Here is a 20,651-nt window from a genome sequence, read left to right on the forward strand (position 1 = left end):
TCTCAGTTAGGAAGGAAAGGGGGCCTGGTAGCAAGAAGGGCGGGCCACCAGCCAAAGATTAGATTTTGCCCAAGGGCAGGAGAGCCAGTGAGTGTAGGAGGGACACGATGGCGGGCACGTGTGCATGTGTGTGTGGAGACTCATCGTCGAGGTGGGTTGACAGGCAGGGAGGCGCAGCTGGACCACAGAGGCAGTTTTCTAGTGATGGACAGTGAGGACCTGCATCAGGACAGCAGACCACAGGGCCCAGCCCAGGAGGCGTGTCTGAGATGTGTGAGCGCTGAGGGCGGAAAGCAGAGCAGACTGATGGCTCCATTTACCTCCATTAAGTGTCAAAGGCAAAACCAAAAATTACTTTCCCTCAGAGGCTGGGGGCAGTGGGAAAAGGGGGAAGGTTTAATTTGGAACATATTAAATTCAAGATGTTCCAAATGGATGTGTGTAAATGTGACAAGTGTGGCTTTGGCACCTGGGAGCATGATTGGAAGAGAGAGGTGGGCCTGGTGGTTATGAGCTAAAGAGCCACGAGAGGAGATGAGGAAAATCCTACCCACAACACGCTGCCGTCCAAGACGGACCACAGATGCTGAGGAACCGGGGCCGGTGGGCCGCATCCAGCCCACCTCTGTCTGTGAACAAGCTGTGCTGAGCCCCTCCCCATTTGATGTCTCATCCAGGCTGCATTTGGGCCGCAGGCCAGGGCAAAGCAGTTATGATGGGGGCCACACAGCCCCCCAAACCCTAAACTGTACATTTTGTGGCTTACACAGAAAAGATTTGCTAAGCCTTGTTCTCAAACACGGTTTTCTTTATAAGGTAAAGCAAAAGGACAGACTGACGAACAAATATTTATTCATGACAGGTTTTCACCAGCTCGGCATCCAGTACAGTTCTGCCCTATCAGAGACCACCTGCTCCAGCGGTGCAGCAGCCCTTTATCAACAAGGCGAACAACAGCGTCCTTCAGCCCCGAAGCACACCGCTGCCCTCCCTGCAGAACGGCCCCAGCCCTCCCAACAAGGTAACCCAGCCCCCTGGGCAGCGACAGTGCGCACAGGGCACAGGTTCATCCAGAGTCCAGGCCTTCGGGCCTGTACGGGTGAGCGTCGGCATTAACGGGGTGGCAGGGTGAGGGGGGAGACCAAAGTCCTGGGGTGCACTTACTCCGGGGCAGCTTAGCGGTCAGCACAGTGAAGGTGGCCCCGTCCGCCGGCACCCCCAGTCGGGGACAGACTACTGCCCAAGCCCAGCTAACTGGTTCCTCCTCTGTCTGCCGCAGCCCGGCTCGCCCCCTCCGCCCCAGCAGTTTGTGGTCCAGCACTCTCTGTTTGGGAATCCAGTCCCCAAGACGAAAGACCCTCCCCGCTATGAGGAAGCCATCAAGCAGACGCGCAGCGCCCAGTCTTCCCTCCCAGAGGTGAGGAGGCCAGGCTCCATCGTGGTAGGTCCTCCTGAGCTCGAAGCCCTGGTCTAGATGGACTTGCCTCCCAAGAGACACAAGTTTCATGACTGGGAGCCTTGCTTGCCTTTTAAATGCTATTTGAAATCAAAATATCATTCACATCGAAGACTCCCAAGGGTTTTCAGCGGCCACATAACCTGCAGTTCCCTCTTACTCAGTTTCTGTGTTTGTCTTTAACTTCCCCTCAGAGCCAGAGGCGGGTCGTGTGAAGGACAGATGTGTATATGTGTGACCAGGGCATGTGTGTTATACAGATCCCTTTCCTAAAGCCACCATCTGTCAGGCCAGCATCAAACTGACCCCCTCCCAGCTGGATGGCCTTCTAGAGCACCCAGCACCTGCATCCACTCTGTCCCTCGTCACCACTCCCTCACCTCCAGCAGGCCAGCCCACATGAGCAGCTCTGCTCGTGTATTGAGCAGACGCACTTTAGAAGGACAGAGGCCCTCCTGGCCTACCATATCTATCCCAGAGATGGGAAAAGGCAGAGTTCCTGTCTGTAAAAAGCATCTGGCCTCAGGTGGGTGCCCGATGACAACAACCGCATCAGACCTTACCCTGAACACGCCTGGGCTTACTGCCTGTCTCAGCTTAAAACTCAACTCACTGTCAAGGAAGAACCCCGGCCTCATAAGAGGCTGCAGGGAATGGACCTGATGCCACTGCGTGGATGCTGACGGTGAACGAGGAGGTGTGCTGATCAGAGCTAGACTGTCTGCTCACACAGCCACAGCAGACGCGCCTGCAGGGTCATGCCGCTCTCCTTGCCCCCACAGTCCATGTGCGACTCCGTGGGGCCTTCACGTACGGTTGAGGGTGTGTGGGGCCGAGGGTTCAGCATTCTCCAGCAAGCAGCAGCCACGCCACGGCCACCTTGACCTACTTGGTTGCCCCAGCGAGTAGCTGCAGACACTGCTCAGCACCAGCAACAGGGCCCACTTTGGCACACTCACAGACGGCGAGCAGGGTGCCCAGGGCAGACTGCTGACTCGAGGAAGCAGTTTCCAGTGCTTCTTCATATCCACTTAGTACCAAAGGAAGATAACTTTTCTAGTTGTAAGATGTTCCTCTAGTTCCAGACTCAGCAGGGGCGTTTATTTATGAGGAGAAAGCTGAGTTTCAGAACTCGGTTTAGATATCACAAGAAGACTTGAAACAAATGACGCTGGACTAGACTGTGATCCCCTCGGTCCATCCAGAAGGAGCATGTTTTCAAGAAAATCCTTCCAAACCTGTTCTCACATACGGGTTGCTACATACCATTTAGTTGATCAATGTAACAACACAGACTCATCCTCACACCTTAACCTAAGAGCTGATTTTAATCCCTGCCCTCTGTCTGTCTCTGGCTCATGCATACAGACTAAGGGAGTCAGGTTCTGTTTGGATGAGTAGCTATCTCATTCCTCTCTATACACCACTGAGCATTAAACTAGGGATTATGAGGTTTTTAAAATACATTTACTTAGACTTCCAATTCCACTACTTAGGGCCTTACTTGGGCCCTACCAGTTCAGTTTCCCACAAATAAGAGCTATAAAGCCTGGTCATAGTAAAGTCACTGAAGAGTGAACAGGTAGAGTCATATCCCCAGGAAAAGTCTGCACTGAGAGGGAGTTCCATGGCATGAGTGCTCCGTTTTTGCTGTTTTTATTCTGGGGTCAAGCTAAGTGGTGAGGTTACTGGTAGAAAAACCACAGCCTTTATGCCTTGGGAATCCAGAAGACTGGTTCTTCCCCTTCTGGGTTGCTCTCAACTGAGATAGGAGATCCCCAAATTCTGTCTGCCCACATCTCTGGGTCACCCCTAAACCACACAGGCATGGACTAGAGTCATAGCAGATCAGCTAAAGACAGAAGATCTGACCTGAGATTGGATCTTCTGCCCAACAAACATTTTGTGGTTCAGGTCCAACCCGAGTTAACTGCCTACTAAAATAAAAGAAACCTCATCTGAGAAAAATAACAGAATACAGTCTCTACAACTTGGTATCCATGACAGCCATTCACAACACAGCAATATACAAAGAATCAGGAAAATGTGACCTTTTCTCAAAGGAAAAAGGCAATCAGCTAAGACTAATAACACCCAGCTGATTTGAGTCACAGAATTTGCACAACTATTATAACTATCCTCAATAATACAAAAGAGAATTTACTTGTAGGAAAAAAAGAGAATGTTAAGAAGATATAGAAAAGATTTTTTTAATGAAATGGAAATTCTAAAACTAAAAATTACAGAGTCTGAAATGAAAAAAATTATAGATTGTCTTAGCAGAATGGAGGTGGCAGATGTTTAAAAAAAAAGTGAACTTGAAGAAAAATTAGTAGAACTTGTCAAGTCTGGATAACAGAAAAAAAGATTAAGGAAAAGGTGAGCAGAGTCTCAGAGACCTATTATTTCATATCAAACAGTCTAACATGGCTATGGATGGTAGTCCCAGGAGAGGACAGAAAGAATGAGGCAGGTAAATATTTTAAGAAATACTGATCAGATTTTTTATGAATATGATGAAAAAAAGTTTATAGCTTTAGGATGCTCAATAAACACCAGCAGGATAAATAGATGGCCTAGTCATATCATAGTGAAATTACTGAAAGCCAGATTTAAAGAGCAGATCTTGAAAGCATCAAGGGCACAGTAATACACTATACACAGGTAACAACTGCTCTTGACCCTTGAACACCACAAGTGTGAACCACACAGATCGATTATATACAGATTTATTTCAATAAATGCATAGTACAGCACTGCACAACCTGTGGTTGGCTGGAGCCACGGGTAGGGAGAGCCAACTGTAATAACGTGGATTTTCAGCTGCTCAAGGGAGGAGGGCAGTTCGCCTGACCGCTGTGTTGTTCAGGGGTCAGCTATATTTGATTTACAGTGGACTTTCCATCAGAAACCATGGAAGCATGAAAAGAATGGAGCAACATCTTTAAAGTTCTTGGGCGGAGGGGTAGGGGAGCCGGAGAACACTGTCAACACGGCATTCTCTGTCAAGTAGAAATATCCTTCAGTTCGCTTTCCTTCTTATTGCAGACCAGGAAAAATTAAGAATTCATCACTACAAAACCTGTATTATAAGATTTTACACTAACTTGAGGGGGTTATAAAATATATAGCTATAATACTTAAAAATAACTAATAAAAGATGGAGGAAATCAATGATCTTTATGTTTACTGGGGTTTTATATTTTATATGAAATGGTACATTAAGTAGCCTATGGAAAATTAAGGGTATATATTGTATATCTACAGTAACAACTTAATTATTGCTTTTTAAAAATAGAAAAATTAAGCTAGAATTCCAAAAGATCAATATTTTTAAAGGCCAGGCAAAGAGGAACAAGAAACAGGACAAATATTATAGAAACAAATACTAAAACGATAAACCCAAACTTAACCATATCAATGATTGCGTAAAACATACTAGTAGAATAAATAATTGTTAAAATGCAGGAATTATCAGAATAGGTGGAAAACTAGACCCAAATGCATGTTGTGTACTTGGACTTAGTGACTTGCTTCTAACAAATGGAACTGGCAGGAAAGATGGTGTGTGGCTTCTGAAACTGGGTCATAAAGCCACCCAGCTTGCGCTGTCTTAGATCTCTGGCTGTGGAGAGAGCCAGCTCTCATGCCGCATGGACAGTCCAGCAGCACCCTGCAGAGGCCCACGTAAAGAGAACCTGAGGCCTCCCGTCAACAACCTTGTCCTCACGAAGTCAGTCACCTTTACAAGGACATTCTTCAGCCGTGAGATGGCTGTACCCTGGCCAGAATATTGACTACAGCACCATGTAAGAACCCACACTAGAACTACCCACCTAAACCACTCCTAAATTCCTGACCCTTAGAAACTTAGTGTTTTAAGCCACTAAGTTTTTTGCACCGATGTAATACTGCAGTAGATAATACTATATGCACACATAAGGGGCATACTTTAAATACAAAGACAAAGGTTGAAAGAAATAATTGGAAAAAGATACCATGCAAACAGTATGCATAAGAAGTTCTGGCCAGAGACTGGGACAGACATTTCACCATAAAGATACACAGATGGCAGATAGGCACATGAAAAGACGCTCAGCATCCTTGGTCATCAGGGAAGTGCACGTTGAAACAAGGCAGCGCCACTACTCACTGTCAGGCGTCCACCATGACTGCCCACACCAAGTGTTGCCGAGAACGGAGAACAAGTAGAAACATCCATTGCTGTGGAAATGTAAAACAACATCATTTTGGAAAACGGCCATCTCTTAGAAAGTTGAACATACACCTATTCTATGATTCTGGCATTCTACTCCTCGGTATTTACCCAAGAGAAAAAAGAAAACGTGTCTATACAAAGATTTGTACACAAATGTTCACAGCAACTTTATTTGTAATAGCCAAAGAGTGCCGACAGTCCAAACAAACTGACATTTCCATACAGTGGGATACTCTCAGCAATAAACAGGAACGAACTTTTCCTGCTGTACTCTACAACATGGATAAATCTCAAATTCATTATGTCAAGTGAAAGAAGCCGCCGCTACCCCTCTGCCAAAAAGCACAAACTGTATGACTCCATTGATACGAAACTCTAGGAGATTAAACTCTTCTGTGTTCAAGGAGAGCAGGTCATTAGGTTGCCTGGGGCTGAAAGGAGTATTGCAAAAGGGCATGAGGAAACTTCGGGGGAAATGGGTATGTTCACTACCTTGATTGAGTCGATAGTTTTGTGGATGTATACATATGTCAGAACCTATCTAATTGTCTGCCTTATGTAAGTGTAGTTTATTGTGTGTCAGGTAACTCTCAATAAGGCTGGAAACCTTTAAACATATTTTTACATAAATGCAAATGAATGAAGACATTTTTAGAAGAAAGTGTTAGAAGCCTCTCAAAATGCAAACAGTGATAGAATGTAAGTGTATTCACCCCATTCTCGTTCTATTAACCAACCAGCTCTGCCACGCAGGGTGGGGCTTCATGTCTCAGGAGACCTCAGAATTTCAAAATTATCGAAGGATGGGTTAGACGGGATGTTCTGTAAGGTTGTTAGTGCTCCCAGTTGTCTAATGCTCCCAGGTTTGTACAAAAGAAAGCTAACATATATCTCCTTTGTTGTAGATTTCCAATGCACACAGTCAGCAGATGGACGACCTCTTTGACATCCTCATTAAAAGCGGAGGTAGGTCAAGGTCACATGAGATCCCTAGAGAGTCGTATCACGAGTCTATGGCGGTTTTCCTCTAGAGCCCACCACACATCTGCTAAGTACTGAGAAACATGTTATTCTGCTTCTACCTCACTTTATTCTTTTAAATCCATTCAATTTAGGCTATTAAGACAGAGCAGCCATTGTTTCAGTATAACACAGTAATGTAATAGATTTGACAATAGATGTATGCCTGTTGAAAAAGATAGGCCATCTCAAAAGACAGTAGAACCATATTTAAATCCCACATTGAAAAACTTCAAAACTTGCTCCAAGTGTGTATTGTTGTGATGGGATAAAAACATTCCAGTTTGTTATTTTGCAAAAACCAAGTTACCTTGAAACATGTAAAGTAGAAGACCAGTCCCAGTGCAATGCATGAAGCAGGGCACTCAAAGCTGGTGCTCTGGGACAACCCAGAGGGATGGGGTGGGGAGGGAGGTGGGAGGGGGGTTCAGGATGGGGGGACACATGTATGCCCATGGCTGATTCATGTCAGTGTATGGTAAAAACCACCACAATATTGTAAAGTAATTAGCCTCCAATTAAAATTAATAAAATTTTTTTAAAAACCAAGTTACCTAGCTTGGGCCCAAGCAGCTTTATTAAAATTCAAAGGCAAAGCACTTTCTACACATGATTGAACATCTTAGATTTTTTATAGTCTTGTCATCTTAAATAGGAATAAGGGAATGTTAACCACAAAAAAAAAAGAAAAAAAATTCAAGGATCTCTCTGCCTAAACTTACATATATCTAAAAATAAGTATAAGTCATTGCACAAAGAGAAGATAAGTGCCCTAATGAATAGAAATGTTTAAATAGTACAAAATCACTGCTAATTATGAATTATTTTACACAGAGATTTCCCTCCCTATAAAAGAAGAACCTTCTCCTATCTCCAAAATGAGACCAGTGACAGCCAGCATCACCACAATGCCGGTCAGCACCGTGGTGTCCCGGCCACCACCCCAGGTCCAAATGGCACCACCCATATCCTTAGAACCTATGAGCAGTCTATCTGCCAGCTTAGAGAACCAACTCGAAGCCTTCCTGGATGGAACCCTACCTTCAGCTAATGAAATCGCTCCCCTGCAAAGCGGCAGCGAGGACAGAGAGCCCTTCTCCCTGATCGAGGACCTCCAGAACGACCTGCTGAGCCACTCAGGCGTGCTGGACCCCTCACACTCGCCCATGGAAACGGCCGAGGCCCAGTTTGCTGCAAGTACGCCCTGCCTGTCCCTTGACCTCTCTGACTCGAACTTGGACAACATGGAGTGGTTAGACATTACCATGCCCGGCACGTCATCGGGACTCACACCGCTCAGCGCCACCACTCCCAGCATGTTCTCTGCCGACTTCCTAGACCCACAGGACCTGCCGCTGCCATGGGACTAACAGCACAGATTTCTCGTCTCAGACTTTATGAGGTTTGAAGACAACGACGATGTTTCAAAAAGGTCAGATTTTAGAGACAGATCCAGAGTTGCATCATTGCAATTATAATATGTTGTCACAGAGGAATGGGATGGATGGTCAGAGGCTGGAAACCAAGTTGAAAACATTTCATTGCATCCAGCAGTGAATGCCTGTGATTTAATATAGCACAGAGCCTTCTGAAAATAACACTACTCCAAGAAGACTCATCTGTTTCTCCAGACTTCAGTAAAGAACGAAAGGTACCTTTAGATTAAAAACGCGAAGAATAAGGTATGCAGGGTGACAACATGAGGGCCTCTGGTCATCAGCTACAGTTAAACCTCTGTGGTCATTTTAAGACCTTAAATAAAAGGCAGACAGCTCCACTCAAAAAGAAAGGTGAGCGATCACTGCACAGGGTATCTCCTAGAAATGGCCTGAGCCCGGCCCAAGATGCAGCCAGGGTCAAGGGCAGTGGCCAGCACCAGCCAGTTCAGTGACAGCTTCCCGCTGAAGACTTTTGGTTCCATTCAGAAACCAATGTAATTTTTGTGTGTGTTCTAGTTTATTTTGTGATTTGGGGGAATCTTACTTCGGATCTCCAGATTTAAATTGAAATGGGAGATCTTTCACCATTACCAGACAATGTCTACAAAATACTGTCATAAACAATCCACTCTAAGAAGTCCAGGTGTATTGATAACACTGAAAAGTCTATTAGCAGCCCTCCGGGTTGATTACATTGATTTTAATGTGTATATTAGACACTTGTATGTATGCTCTGACATTGTGATTTGTACAGCCTACATTGGAGTAAGGAATTGGATACCCAGTGGTCCTACTTGTTTTAATAACTCGAATATTTCTAGAGTACCTGAGCCATGTCTATTTCCGTATTTAAGGAATTGCTGACTAACTTTCAGGTAACCAGGTCCATCTCAAAGAACCAAGAAAAGGCTTTGGCATGAAATATCTTTCTGCGCTGGTAAGCTGCCAAGAGAAGGAAGGCAGCAGTCTGTCGTCCCCCAAGGGCATTCCCAGCACGGTTCAGGTGGCACAGTGGCACCAGGTCGGCCAGCAGACCCAGCCCTGGCCTTCTTCTTCTCGGTCACCAATCCCTGGTTACCGTTTTCCAGGCTTGTAACTGGATGTCATACCTGAGCTCTCACTGTATCATCAGGCTGAAGGTTGAGAAACTGGAGGTTTTATTAGTAGTTTTTTATATTGAAAAAGTCATATTTGTCGAGTAGGATAGTTTCAGAGTTTTCTAAAATGCCAACTGTCACAGGATTTCCAAAATTATTTCAGTCAATTGCTAGTCATTTAAGTATATGACAAAATATAAAATAACTGAAAAAAAAAAAAAAAAAAAAAAACCCACCCGAAATCTACTTATAAGTGTTGAGACTTTTACTAAATAAGAGCGTTGTGCTCTCACCTCACCTTGGGTAAACCGTAGTCAGGTTTTCTGTGGGTCGGTAAACGTTGAATGTTCCCACAGTGACGGGCAGCCTGACCCATTACCTGGAAAGAGTCTGTGAGTCATTTCTAGGTTTTGTGTTTTGCCCAAGAACTGATCTGACTTTATATTTTTATCTCAGTTTGTGAATTTTACTCTGTAAGAAAAGTCCATTTTCCCAGTGTTCAGTTGCCCGGCACCCTGGAGCCCTCAGTGGAAAGCCCTCCCAACTGGAAAGTGCTTCTGGATGGTTCGGGCAGAGGTGGTCAGGCGCAGCGTGGTCTGTAGTAGGTATTTTGGGTGCTTAGAGATTGGTCATCCAACAGGTGGGAAATCGTAACCATTGAGCAGAGCACCACCTTCTGACCAAGCCCAGCGAGATGGTCAGCATCCTGGGCGTGAGTAGGTTCCTCTCAGAAGGCCTGTCTCCAGGGCTGGGCTACTGACTCGGGAATGTGCTTTTCTTAGGGGGGGTCTGGGCCCTGAGTTTTTGTCCGGGGCTTGTCTGGCCCACACTTAGACTCTGAGCATCGTATTCATTTAGATTGAAATATGTTATTAAATTAGCAGCAGATATCAGTGGGACTGTAGGAAGCAACTGAACAGCTAGTGGTATTGGCTCTTGTTGACTTAACTTTCTATCTCTGTCATCCTGCACTGTGTATATAGATTGTTCTTTAGCCCTCAGCTCCCCTTATTGCTTTGCTGAGATAGGTTTGAAACATGCCACAGGAAGGTTGCTCTCCAAAAACACACACTGCAGTGCACAGAATGCCATCTTATATATAGCCTGCTCTCTCCTGACGATGACTCGCTGAAGCGCCCACTTCACCTTCACGCAGCAGCATCTCCCCTGAAGGCAGCAAGGAGTGTCCAGTTACTGACGCTCGCGGCTGCCGCCTGCCCTCCCGTCCTGGTGCGTGTGTAGTTGGGGGGAGGGGGTGGTACTGTTGTGTACCACCCTGCAAAGTACCATACTGCCCAGCAGACAGCCACCTTCTAGAAACATTATCTCACGTCCAGTCTTATTTCCTAAATACTCCTGAAACACAGTAGTATCGAGCTTACCTTACTAGTGTATATAGGTGCCAGGTCACGTCATTAAGGATGGGAAGAACAGAAAGTTACATCGAAGATGCTGCAGAGCCTTGGCAAGTCCAGGCATATGTGGTCATCTTGTACATTTCAGCAAAGCATGTACTAGAAAATCTCATAGGACACTGCGTGCTTCACGTCCTAGTGTTTTTCCTGAAATGTGCAATCTACTGTATAGTATCTGCCACGTATTTGTACATAGATGCAGTCTGAGTTCATGCAACTTCGTGCTCAGATACTGTTTGTGTTTGTTTTATATGAATATTTTTATGGCACTAAAGAGATCTTATTTAAATTTCCTTTTTGCAAAAACTTCACGGTTCTGTGATCCATGGATGTGCATTCTCAGAATTGTGGTGAAAGCAACATGGTGTGGTCCCCCAGCTGCCGCCCGTAGAGGCGCCGTCACGAGCTGTGAGGTCAGTGGACGCCAAGTGACAGCTGATGAGGAGTGTGTCACCTATTTGGTCACCAAAGCTGACTCAGGCTTCCTCCACCCCAGATCATTCTAGCCATACAAGCTTTCTCCAGAGTCCCTTTCAGGATCCCAGGCTGAAACTGGCCACCACAGCTGGCAAAAGAGCTGTCCGCGCCAGGGCCGGACCGTCTCGTTACTGTCCACAGCCAGCTTGCGGCTGGGTTCACACCCCTCACTCACACGCATGTCCGGGCGCGTCTGGTGGCTCCCGCCATGAGTCAGCTGGAGGGTGTGCAGTGGCACCAGGGGCTGTCTCGAGAACTTCCCAGAGACCAACTGTCAGCATCCATCAGCAGAGCCACCGGGCCACACAGCTAGGCCCACAAGAAGCGCCCCACAGGCCACCACCTGTCACCGTAAACGTCAGTCCTGACCGCTGCCACCAGGCAAAGTGACCCCCACCTGGAGGCCACACAGTCAGCCCACACTCTCAGAGAACACTAACTGGAAGGTCAGGGTCACCAGGAAGCGGCTCACACGTGCGGACGTGTGTATCTGGAGAGCAGCCTCACTGCGTTTCCGCTCATCTTGTACATGGTTTCGGTCAAAACTGGAAAATGACAACTCAGATGTAGTCATTCTTCTTCTCGGTTCAAACCTTTGATAACTTGCTCCTTCAGTGACCTTTCCGGGCTGCGTTTTTATCCGTGAAGTGGCCGCATGGCAATAAGCCGGCCTCCGGCTGTCCCCGTTCGCCCTTTCTCGCAGTATTTGAGGAAATGCATCATTACAAAGGGTCTCTACCTGAACTCTCAGATTCGAGGCCTGTAATTCCAAAAGCTGCACATGTTTACAAACGAGCTCTTCCCCTCCACGCAAACATGTTGCTCCGTGAATCACATCAGAAAATGTCACGGCCCTGTGATAACAGGGTGGCAATCTCAGACCTGCAAGGTGCTGTCTGGAATCAAACACATCATGTCATTGGCGATCTCGACGCAGCTGTCATGTTTTAACAGAGCTCTGTGCCAACCACTAAGACAAAGCTTTAACCAAGTTCTAGAATCACCGAGACTCGTAACGATTACCTCTCCACATCATGCTGTAAGGAAACTTGCTGGCTTAGGAGGAGGAAGCATTTAGGAAAGGGTTTAGTTGCTACCAAAAGTACTTAACCTCGAGTAACTACTAGTAATGCAAACTTGCTTTAAAGGAACCAAAGGCATTGCCAAGTATTTGCCAAAAGAAGGCACTTTTTATTTAAAATTTGAGACTAATGAGCTCTCAAAAATCAGTCCCAAAAAGGTATTATCCATTTAAGGTTATAATTTTCACAAAGATGTAGATATTCCTCTATTGTTTTCATGTAAAATAGTATAGATTTGTTTTGTTGGGTTAAGAATAATACATATTTAGCAGTAATACAGAGTTTTTTCCTTTCTACATACAAATTCATTTTCTTGTTTTCTTGCTTGCAATAGAAATGCAATGAGATAGGTGTTTCTCTTCTTATTTTCATTGTCACATTATGTCTTAGCATCTCACTCTATGAAAAACAAGGAGAAAGATACCAATCTACAGAGCCCTGCTTATCAAAGCAGTAGTTTAATAAACAAAAAATGATGGCAATCGGGGGTCCATTCATGTATTGCCTTTATGTTGTTTTTTAAAAGAAAAACCATGATGCCTTTGTATTTGCTGTTTGCACCCCTGAAATCAATTCCGTATCATGTTTGAATGCCATACATTTTGCACATGTGCTGTACATAGGTAATGCGTACTGTATTTTTATATGTGTGCACATTTATCATCTGATCTTCTGTACATAGTGGCCGTATTGGAGCTGATCGGGAAATGTTTGATATCTCAGCAATTTTGCATTTTTGTGTCTCAAATAAAAAAAAACAACATTTTGATTTACTATGACTCTCGCTGTGCAGAGGAAAGACCACGTGCTGTGGGTCACGGGAGCTGCAGGGTGGGGGCAGGGGGCCAGGAGGAGACCCCTTGTCCAGAACAAGCTTTACAGCCAAGTCACCAGACACGACCAGCGGGCTTGCGGAGGCAGCCTCCGTGAATCACACATGCGGTGCACCCTTGCCCCGGGTCCAAACAGGCAGGGAGCGGCTGAACTCGACCATAACAAGACTTACACCAAAGACATGTCCATTCTCCCACAGGCATGAGGAAATCCCAAGTGAGGGCTCTGGCAAAAGCCTTGGTGCCCAGGGATGAATGCACACACGCGTGCCTGCAGAAAACCGGCTCTCGCTTTGACACTAATAAATGAGCCACCGACAGGATTCCTCAAAGACCCGGGTCATCCTTCAGTTCAGCCTCGTTTCAAAAGCATATATATGAGGCATTTTTATAGACCAAAAGAAATGGTCTTTAGAATTCAGTTTCTTTGAGAAAGATGTAATTTGATTTTCAACCCAGAAGCCTATGGTTAAAATATAGTTTTGAGAACAGTATTATATTTTCCTCTTTGTTTTGATGAAATAAAACAGTAATGGGTACAACTTCATTGGCAGCCATCACTTTCATATCAGTATCTTATTATGAAGCGGGTGTTTTACCACCCTCAGAGAGGGAGAAAGAAAGATCACTGGTCACCAGCATACAATGAAATTTCATTGTCTGTGGCCTTTCAGGGACCAAGAGATCCGCCTCAGCGGCCCAGTAAATAGATGATGCTTCCAAGGGACGAAGACGCTTGTAACATCCCATGTTGCCAGCCAGGATCCTGCCCTCAGGGAGAGAAAACCACGTCTGAGGGGACAGAACGCGCCCCAGGCATTCCCAGGAGTGAGCAAGGGACAGAGCCGGGAGCTTTAGGGGAGAGAGATGTTAGGACATGTAAAGGACAGTCCAGCAGAGGAGACTCCTCGGGCGAGGTCAGAGTTATGGGATTTTGGCTGAGGCCCTGCTCTGTGCCAGGTGGAGGGCTGGCACCAAAGTGTGGCTGCAGGACAGAGTCTGGTCAAGAAATGCTGAGAGGGGGTCACCAAGGGCGCGGGGACAAACCTAGTGCTGAGAAAGTCTGGAAGGGTCGACAGCGGGGCATCTAAGGCTCCCAGACCCCAAAGGGCTGAAGACTCTTCTGGAGATAATGCTGTTTTCTTTGGGAAGTACAGGCCTCCAGAAGCCTTGCAAAGTGTGGACAGAGTCACCATTTAGCATCTCTACAATCCTCTGCAGCACACTTGCTCTCGAATCAAAGCGACTACCCAAGCCTTTGTAAACAGACACACCCACACACGTGATGCTGGAGGTGAATGGCAGCTCCTCCACTGAGTCCAGGGAAGACCGGTTTCAGGAAAATGCAAACTACATGTGTGTCACCAACAACTTTCTGTGTCACATAATCCCAAGTCACCTAACGACCGTTCCTTCATTCCTCCTTCCACAAATAGCTTTCCTTTCTGATGGATTCAGAAAGAAACTCATCTGGACATCCTGGCTGTCTTTTCTGCTAATTTTTATGACAGGTTATTAAAATTAAACATACAGTGTATACTTAGACAAAAAGCAAGGCCACTCATCAGCTATCTGACTGCCCTTGTGGATATGGCCATGCGACAGATCATTCGAGGAGGATGCTACTGACAATGGCCCTGTGTGCTCTAACCCCAGTAAATGTACCCACCCTTCTCCCCACTCCCTGGTACACAGCACCAGGGCACAGGAATGCAGTTGAGACACAGGTTAATAGAAATAGCAGCAAATGTATTAAATGCAGCTAGATGCCAGGCCCTGTGCCAAACACTTTGTATATAACCTCATTTAACCATAAGCCTAAGAGGGAGGAACTCTTACTGTCCCCATTTAACAGACGTGGCAGTTCAAGACAGAGAAGGGAAACGTCTTGCCTGGAATTAGAAAGTAGAATGTGGATTTGAGACCAAGCTTCTAACATCCCAGAACCCAGACCATTTCTGTACATTCGGCACACACAGTCCAACATCTTCTGTTCAGATACATGACGAAGTCAATTGATGACAGCAGATTTGGCTAATGTCAGTCTCACCCCAACTGGGGGTCTCAAGTCTCCTCAATCTCACACATTTGACAAAGTAGCTAGCTACTCACATGGATGGTTAACAGCGTACTAGGTAAGCTCCAATCAGAACGTGGGTTACAGGACCGGTATCTTAAGTGAAGCCCATGGCGGGGCCACGCCCAATGACTCACGAAACTGCCCACCTGGACAGGGACTTCTGGAGCCACCTGCACACATGCGTATGTGCTCAAGTCGCTCAGCCGTGTCAAGACTCTTTGTGACCCCATGGACTGTAGCCTGCAAGGCTCCTCTGTCCGTGGATTTTCTAGGCAAGAATACTGGAGTGGGTTGCCCTTTGCTCCTCCAGGGGATCTTCCCAACCCAGGGATCAAAGGTGTGTCTCCTCCATTGGCAGGCAGGATTTTTTTTTACCACTGTGCCACTTGGGTGGAGCCACTTGAGCATATCCAAAAACCTAGGAGCTATAGAATGATTTTATGATATCTAGTAAAGTTGAAGATACAAACCCTGTGACTCAGCAGCTCAACTGTTTGATACTCATCCTTGAGAAACACATGCACACAGGCAATCACATGCAAGAATAAACATGAAAGCATCGTTTACAAACATCGAAAACAACTTGTCTTTCATTTTGCAAATATTTAAACATAGCAATTTACATAAATGAACTATATCTAATGTATCAATGTGAAAGAATCTCAGGGTGCTGAGGATGAGTGCAAAATGAAGCCTACATAATTCAAGTAACATTTTAAATCAATAATGCTGTTCACTTTTTTATATAAAGTACAAAAATATGGATTTATGTCAATACCAAGATTCAAGATACTTCTGGAAGAGAGGAGTTAAGATTGCAAATAAAGTAGGCTTCAATTAATACTGAATGTTTTAATTTTTTCTATATTTTATTTCTTTAGTAATTCTATAGCCATATAGCAAAATATTAAGACTTATTTACTGATACTTGATTTCTTTATTTGCCCTTATTCTTTACTATGAGTTAGAAAAAGATAAGCTTAAAAAAAAAAAAAGAATTACACAGGAATCCCATGAAGAACTGCATGCCAGTTAACTTAGATAAAATAGACAAATTCCTTGAAAGATACCAACTACCAAAAATTGACTCAACAAGAAAGAAAAACTGAAAGCCTTTCCTTTAAAATGAGGAACAAGGACTTCCCTAGTGGCTCAGTGGGTAAGAATCTGCCTGCCAATGCAAGGAACACAGATTCAATCCCTGATCCAGGAAGATCCCACATGCCTCGGAGCAACTGAGCCCATGCATCACAACTACTGAAGTCTGCCCGCTCTAGGACCCTCACGCCACAACTACTGAGCCACAGTTACAGAAGCCTGTGCACCCCAGAGCCCAAGCCGGAACTACTGAGCCCACGTGCCTCAACTACTGAAGCCCGTGCACCCTAGAGCCCAAGCCGGAACTACTGAGCTCATGTGCCTCAACTACTGAAGCCCGTGCACCCTAGAGCCCAAGCCAGAACTACTGAGCCCATGTGCTGCAGCTACTGAAGCATGTATACCCAGAACCTGTGCTTCACAACAAAACAAGCCACCACAATGAGAAGCCCTATACCGCAACTGGAGAGTAGCCCCCGTTCTATGCAGCTAGAGAAAACCCGTGTGAAGCAACAAAGACCCAGGACAGCCATAAATATAACAGTATGCACATGTCAAAAAAAAAAAAAAAAAAAAAAGAGCAATAAGTTGCCCACTCTTACCACTTGTTCAACATAGCATTGGAAGTCCTAACCAGAGCAATTAGGCAAGAAGAAGAAATAAAAGTCATCTAAATTAGAAAGGAAGAAGTACAGCTATCAGTATTTGAAGATGACATGTTATATAGAAAAACCCTAAAGACTGTTAAATTCAGTAAAGTTGCAGGATATACAATTAATATACAAAAATAAGTTGCATTTTTGTACGCCAATAATGAACTATGAGAAAGAGAAATTCAGGAAATAATGTTTAGAATTGCATCAAAAAGAATAAAATACTTCAGTATAAACTTAACCAAGGAAGTGAGAGACTTGTTTACGGAAAGCTGTAAGACACTGATGAAAGAAACTGAAGACACCAATAAATGGAAATATATTCCATGTTCACGGACTGGAAGAATTAATATTAGTAAAATGTCTATACTACCCAAAGCAATCTACAGATACAATTCCTATCAAAATTCCAATGACATTTTTTCACAGAAATAAAACAATCCACAAATTTGTATGGAACTACATAAGACCCCCCAAATAGCGAAAACAATTTTGAGAGAGAAGAACAAAGCTAGTGTCATCGCATTTCCTATTTTCAAACTATACTCCAAAGCTATAGTAATCCAAACAGTAAGGTACTGGCATAAAACAGACATGTACGGGAGTTCCCTGGTGGCCTAGTGGTTAGGATAACAGGCTTTCACTGCTGCAGCCTGGGTTCTATCCCCAGGCGAGGGACTGACATCCCACAGCTGCATGACACAGCAAAAAAAAACCAAAAAACTATATGGTCAACTAACGTATGACAAAGGAGCCAAGAGTATACAATGGGGAAAAGAAAGTCTCTTCAATAAGTGGTGCTGGGAAAACTCAACATCCACATGCAAAAGAATGAAACTGGACCCTCACCTCATCTGACACCACACACAAAAATTAATTCAAAATGGATTAAAGCCTTAAATGTAAGTCTTGAAACAATAAATCTCCAAGAAGAACACACAGAGGAAAATCTCTTTACCATGGGTCTTGGCAATGACTTTAGATATACCAAAAGCACAGCAACAAAAGCGAAAAAAGAGAAAGTGGAACTCTATCAAACGACAAAGTTGCTGCACAGCAAAGGAAACAAAAAACATGACAAAGCAACACAACAGAACAGAAAATATTCACAAACTATGTATCTGATAAGTTAATACACAAATCATACAACTCAACAGCAAAATCAAAAACAAATAACCCATCTAATAATAGGCAAAGGATATGAATAGACATTTTTTCCAAAGAAGACATATAAGCAGACTTTGTGTTGTTGTGCTTCGCTTTACTGCACTTCACAGATACTGCATTTTTTTTTACAAATGAATATTTGTGGCAACCCTTTGTCAAGCAAGTCTATTGAGTGCCATTTTCCCAATAGCATTTACTGTTTTTGAGTCTGTATGTCACATTTTGGGAACTCTCGATACAAACTTTTTCATTATTATTTGTGATCTTTGAATTTATACTATGACTTGCTGAAGGCTCAATGATTAGGATTTTTTGGCAATAAGTATTTTTAAAGTTTAATGTACATTATTTTTTAAATATAATGCTATTGTACACAGACTACAGTATAGCATACACATAACTTTTATATGCACTGGGAAATTAAAATATCCATGTGATGCACTCTATTTACTTAGGAGTGGTCTGCAACTGAACCTGCAATATCTGTGAGGTATACCTGTACAAATGGCTAACAGGTATATGAAAAGATGCTCAACATCACTAGTCATCAGGGAAATGCAAATCAAAACTACAGTAGGCTATTAACTCACACCTATTAGGATAACTGTCATCAAAAAGATGAGAGAGAGAATTCCCTGGTGGTCTAGTGGTGAAGACTCTGTGCTTCCAATGCAGGGGAAGCAGGTTGGATCCCTGGTTGGGGAACTAAGATCCAACATGCCACTGCTGCTAAGTTGCTTCAGTCGTGCGACCCCACAGACGGCAGCCCACCAGGCTCCCCATCCCTGGGATTCTCCAGGCAATAACACTGGAGTGGTTGCCATTTCCTTCTCCAACATGCCATTAAGTGCAGCCAAAGATTAAAAAAAAAAAAAACAAATTAAAAAAAAAAAAAAAGACAAAAGATAACAAGTGTTGATGAGGATGTGGAGAAAACGGAACTATTGTGAACTGTTCAGATCAGATCAGATCAGTCGCTCAGACGTGTCTGACTCTTTGCGACCCCGTGAATCGCAGCACACCAGGCCTCCCTGTTCATCACCAAATCCTGGAGTTCACTGAGACTCACGTCCATCGAGTCAGTGATGCCATCCAGCCATCTCATCCTCTGTCGTCCCCTTCTCCTCCTGCCCCCAATCCCTCCCAGCATCAGTCTTTTCCAATGAGTCAACTCTTCGCATGAGATGGCCAAAGTACTGGAGTTTCAGCTTTGGCATCATTCCTTCCAAAGAAATCCCAGGGCTGATCTCCTTCAGAATGGACTGGTTGGGTCTCCTTGCAGTCCAAGGGACTCTCAAGAGTCTTCTCCAACACCACATTCAAAAGCATCAATTCTTTGGCGCTCAGCCTTCTTCACAGTCCAACTCTCACATCCATACATGACCACAGGAAAAACCATAGCTGTTAGTGAAAATGTAAATTGGTACAGTCTTTATGGAAAACAGTAAGGAGGTTCCTCAAAAACTTAAAAATAGAACTACCATATGATATGGTCATCCCACTTCTTGATGCATATCCAGAGGAAATGAAATCAGTATTTCAAAAGAGATAGCTTCACTTTCATGTTCACTGAAGTATTATTTACAGTAGCCAAGATACAGAAACAACCTCCCTGTCCATCGACATATGAACAGATAAAGAAAATGTGATACACACACACAGGAATATTATTCACCCTTATAAAAGACGGAAATCCCGTCATTTCCAACAAAATGGATAAAACTTGAGAGCATTATAGTAAGTAAAATAAGTCAGACAGAAAATGACAAATACTATGATGATATCCCTTAATATATGATATTAAGGCCAACCTCACAGAAACGGAGAGTAGTGATGACTATCAGGTACAGGGGTGGGGGGAGGAATGGCAAGATATTGATCAAAGAGAACAAACTTGCAAGTATAAGATGAATAAGTTTTGGGGATCTAATGTAGAGCATGGTGAAAACCATTAACAATACTGTACTGTATTGAAATTTGCTAAAAGAGTAGATCTTAAATATTTCCATCACACTTCCAAAAAAATGGTCAGTATGTGAGATAATGAATGTGTTAATTAGCTTGACTAGGATTATCCTTTCAAACTGTGTAAATGTATCAAATACACCATACATATATACAGTTGATTATACCTCAGTAAAGCTGGGGAGAAAATGAAAAAGTGCTGAAAGAAAAAAAATGTCAACTGAAAATTCTAAATACAACAAAGTATCCATCAAAAATGAGGAAGAAATTAAGACATTCCCAGATAAACAAAAACTAAAAGAGCTATCACCACTAGCCTAGTCTTATAAGAAATGCTTAAAGGACTCCTTCAAGTTGAAATGAAAGGATGATGGACAGTAACTCAAAGTCCTATGAAAAATAAGAGTCTCTAGTAAAGGTAAATATTGGTATATGGACAAGTAAAAACATGTAATATTGTCATTTTAGATCTTAACTCCAATTTTTATTCATTCATAATAAGCTTTAAAAGAAAAAAGCATCATATTAACTCTTAAGTCTATATTAGTGCTGCTGCTGCTAAGTCGCTTCAGTTGTGTCTGACTCTGTGCGACCCCATAGACGGCAGCCCACCAGTCTCCCCCGTCCCTGGGATTCTCCAGGCAAGAACA

The 20,651-nt window shown here is 44.0% G+C and overlaps 1 protein-coding gene and 1 long non-coding RNA gene across 19 annotated transcripts in view; one reads left to right on the top strand and one right to left on the bottom strand.

The window, feature by feature from the left end:
- MRTFB (myocardin related transcription factor B) overlaps positions 1-12,978 on the top strand; it is a 315,742-nt gene extending 302,764 nt beyond the window's left edge. For 9 of the 18 annotated variants that reach the window (XM_059881259.1, XM_024984789.2, XM_024984788.2 and 6 more), the window contains 4 exons: positions 863-1,021; positions 1,280-1,441; positions 6,581-6,641; positions 7,530-12,978. In XM_059881259.1, coding sequence (XP_059737242.1) covers positions 863-1,021; positions 1,280-1,441; positions 6,581-6,641; positions 7,530-8,065 — 918 coding nt within the window. In that variant the 3' untranslated portion in view covers positions 8,066-12,978. The remainder of the gene's footprint in view (positions 1-862; positions 1,022-1,279; positions 1,442-6,580; positions 6,642-7,529) is intronic. The other 9 variants (XM_059881261.1, XM_059881260.1, XM_059881262.1 and 6 more) reach the window with 2 other exon arrangements.
- The window catches only part of LOC104975849 (uncharacterized), a 93,507-nt gene that overhangs the window by 52,006 nt on the left and 20,850 nt on the right, over positions 1-20,651 (bottom strand). The gene's annotated exons all lie outside the window — the stretch shown is intronic.

The sequence above is a fragment of the Bos taurus genome, chromosome 25 (assembly GCF_002263795.3).
Source record: "Bos taurus isolate L1 Dominette 01449 registration number 42190680 breed Hereford chromosome 25, ARS-UCD2.0, whole genome shotgun sequence".
In the NCBI taxonomy this organism is placed as follows: Eukaryota; Metazoa; Chordata; class Mammalia; order Artiodactyla; family Bovidae; genus Bos; species Bos taurus.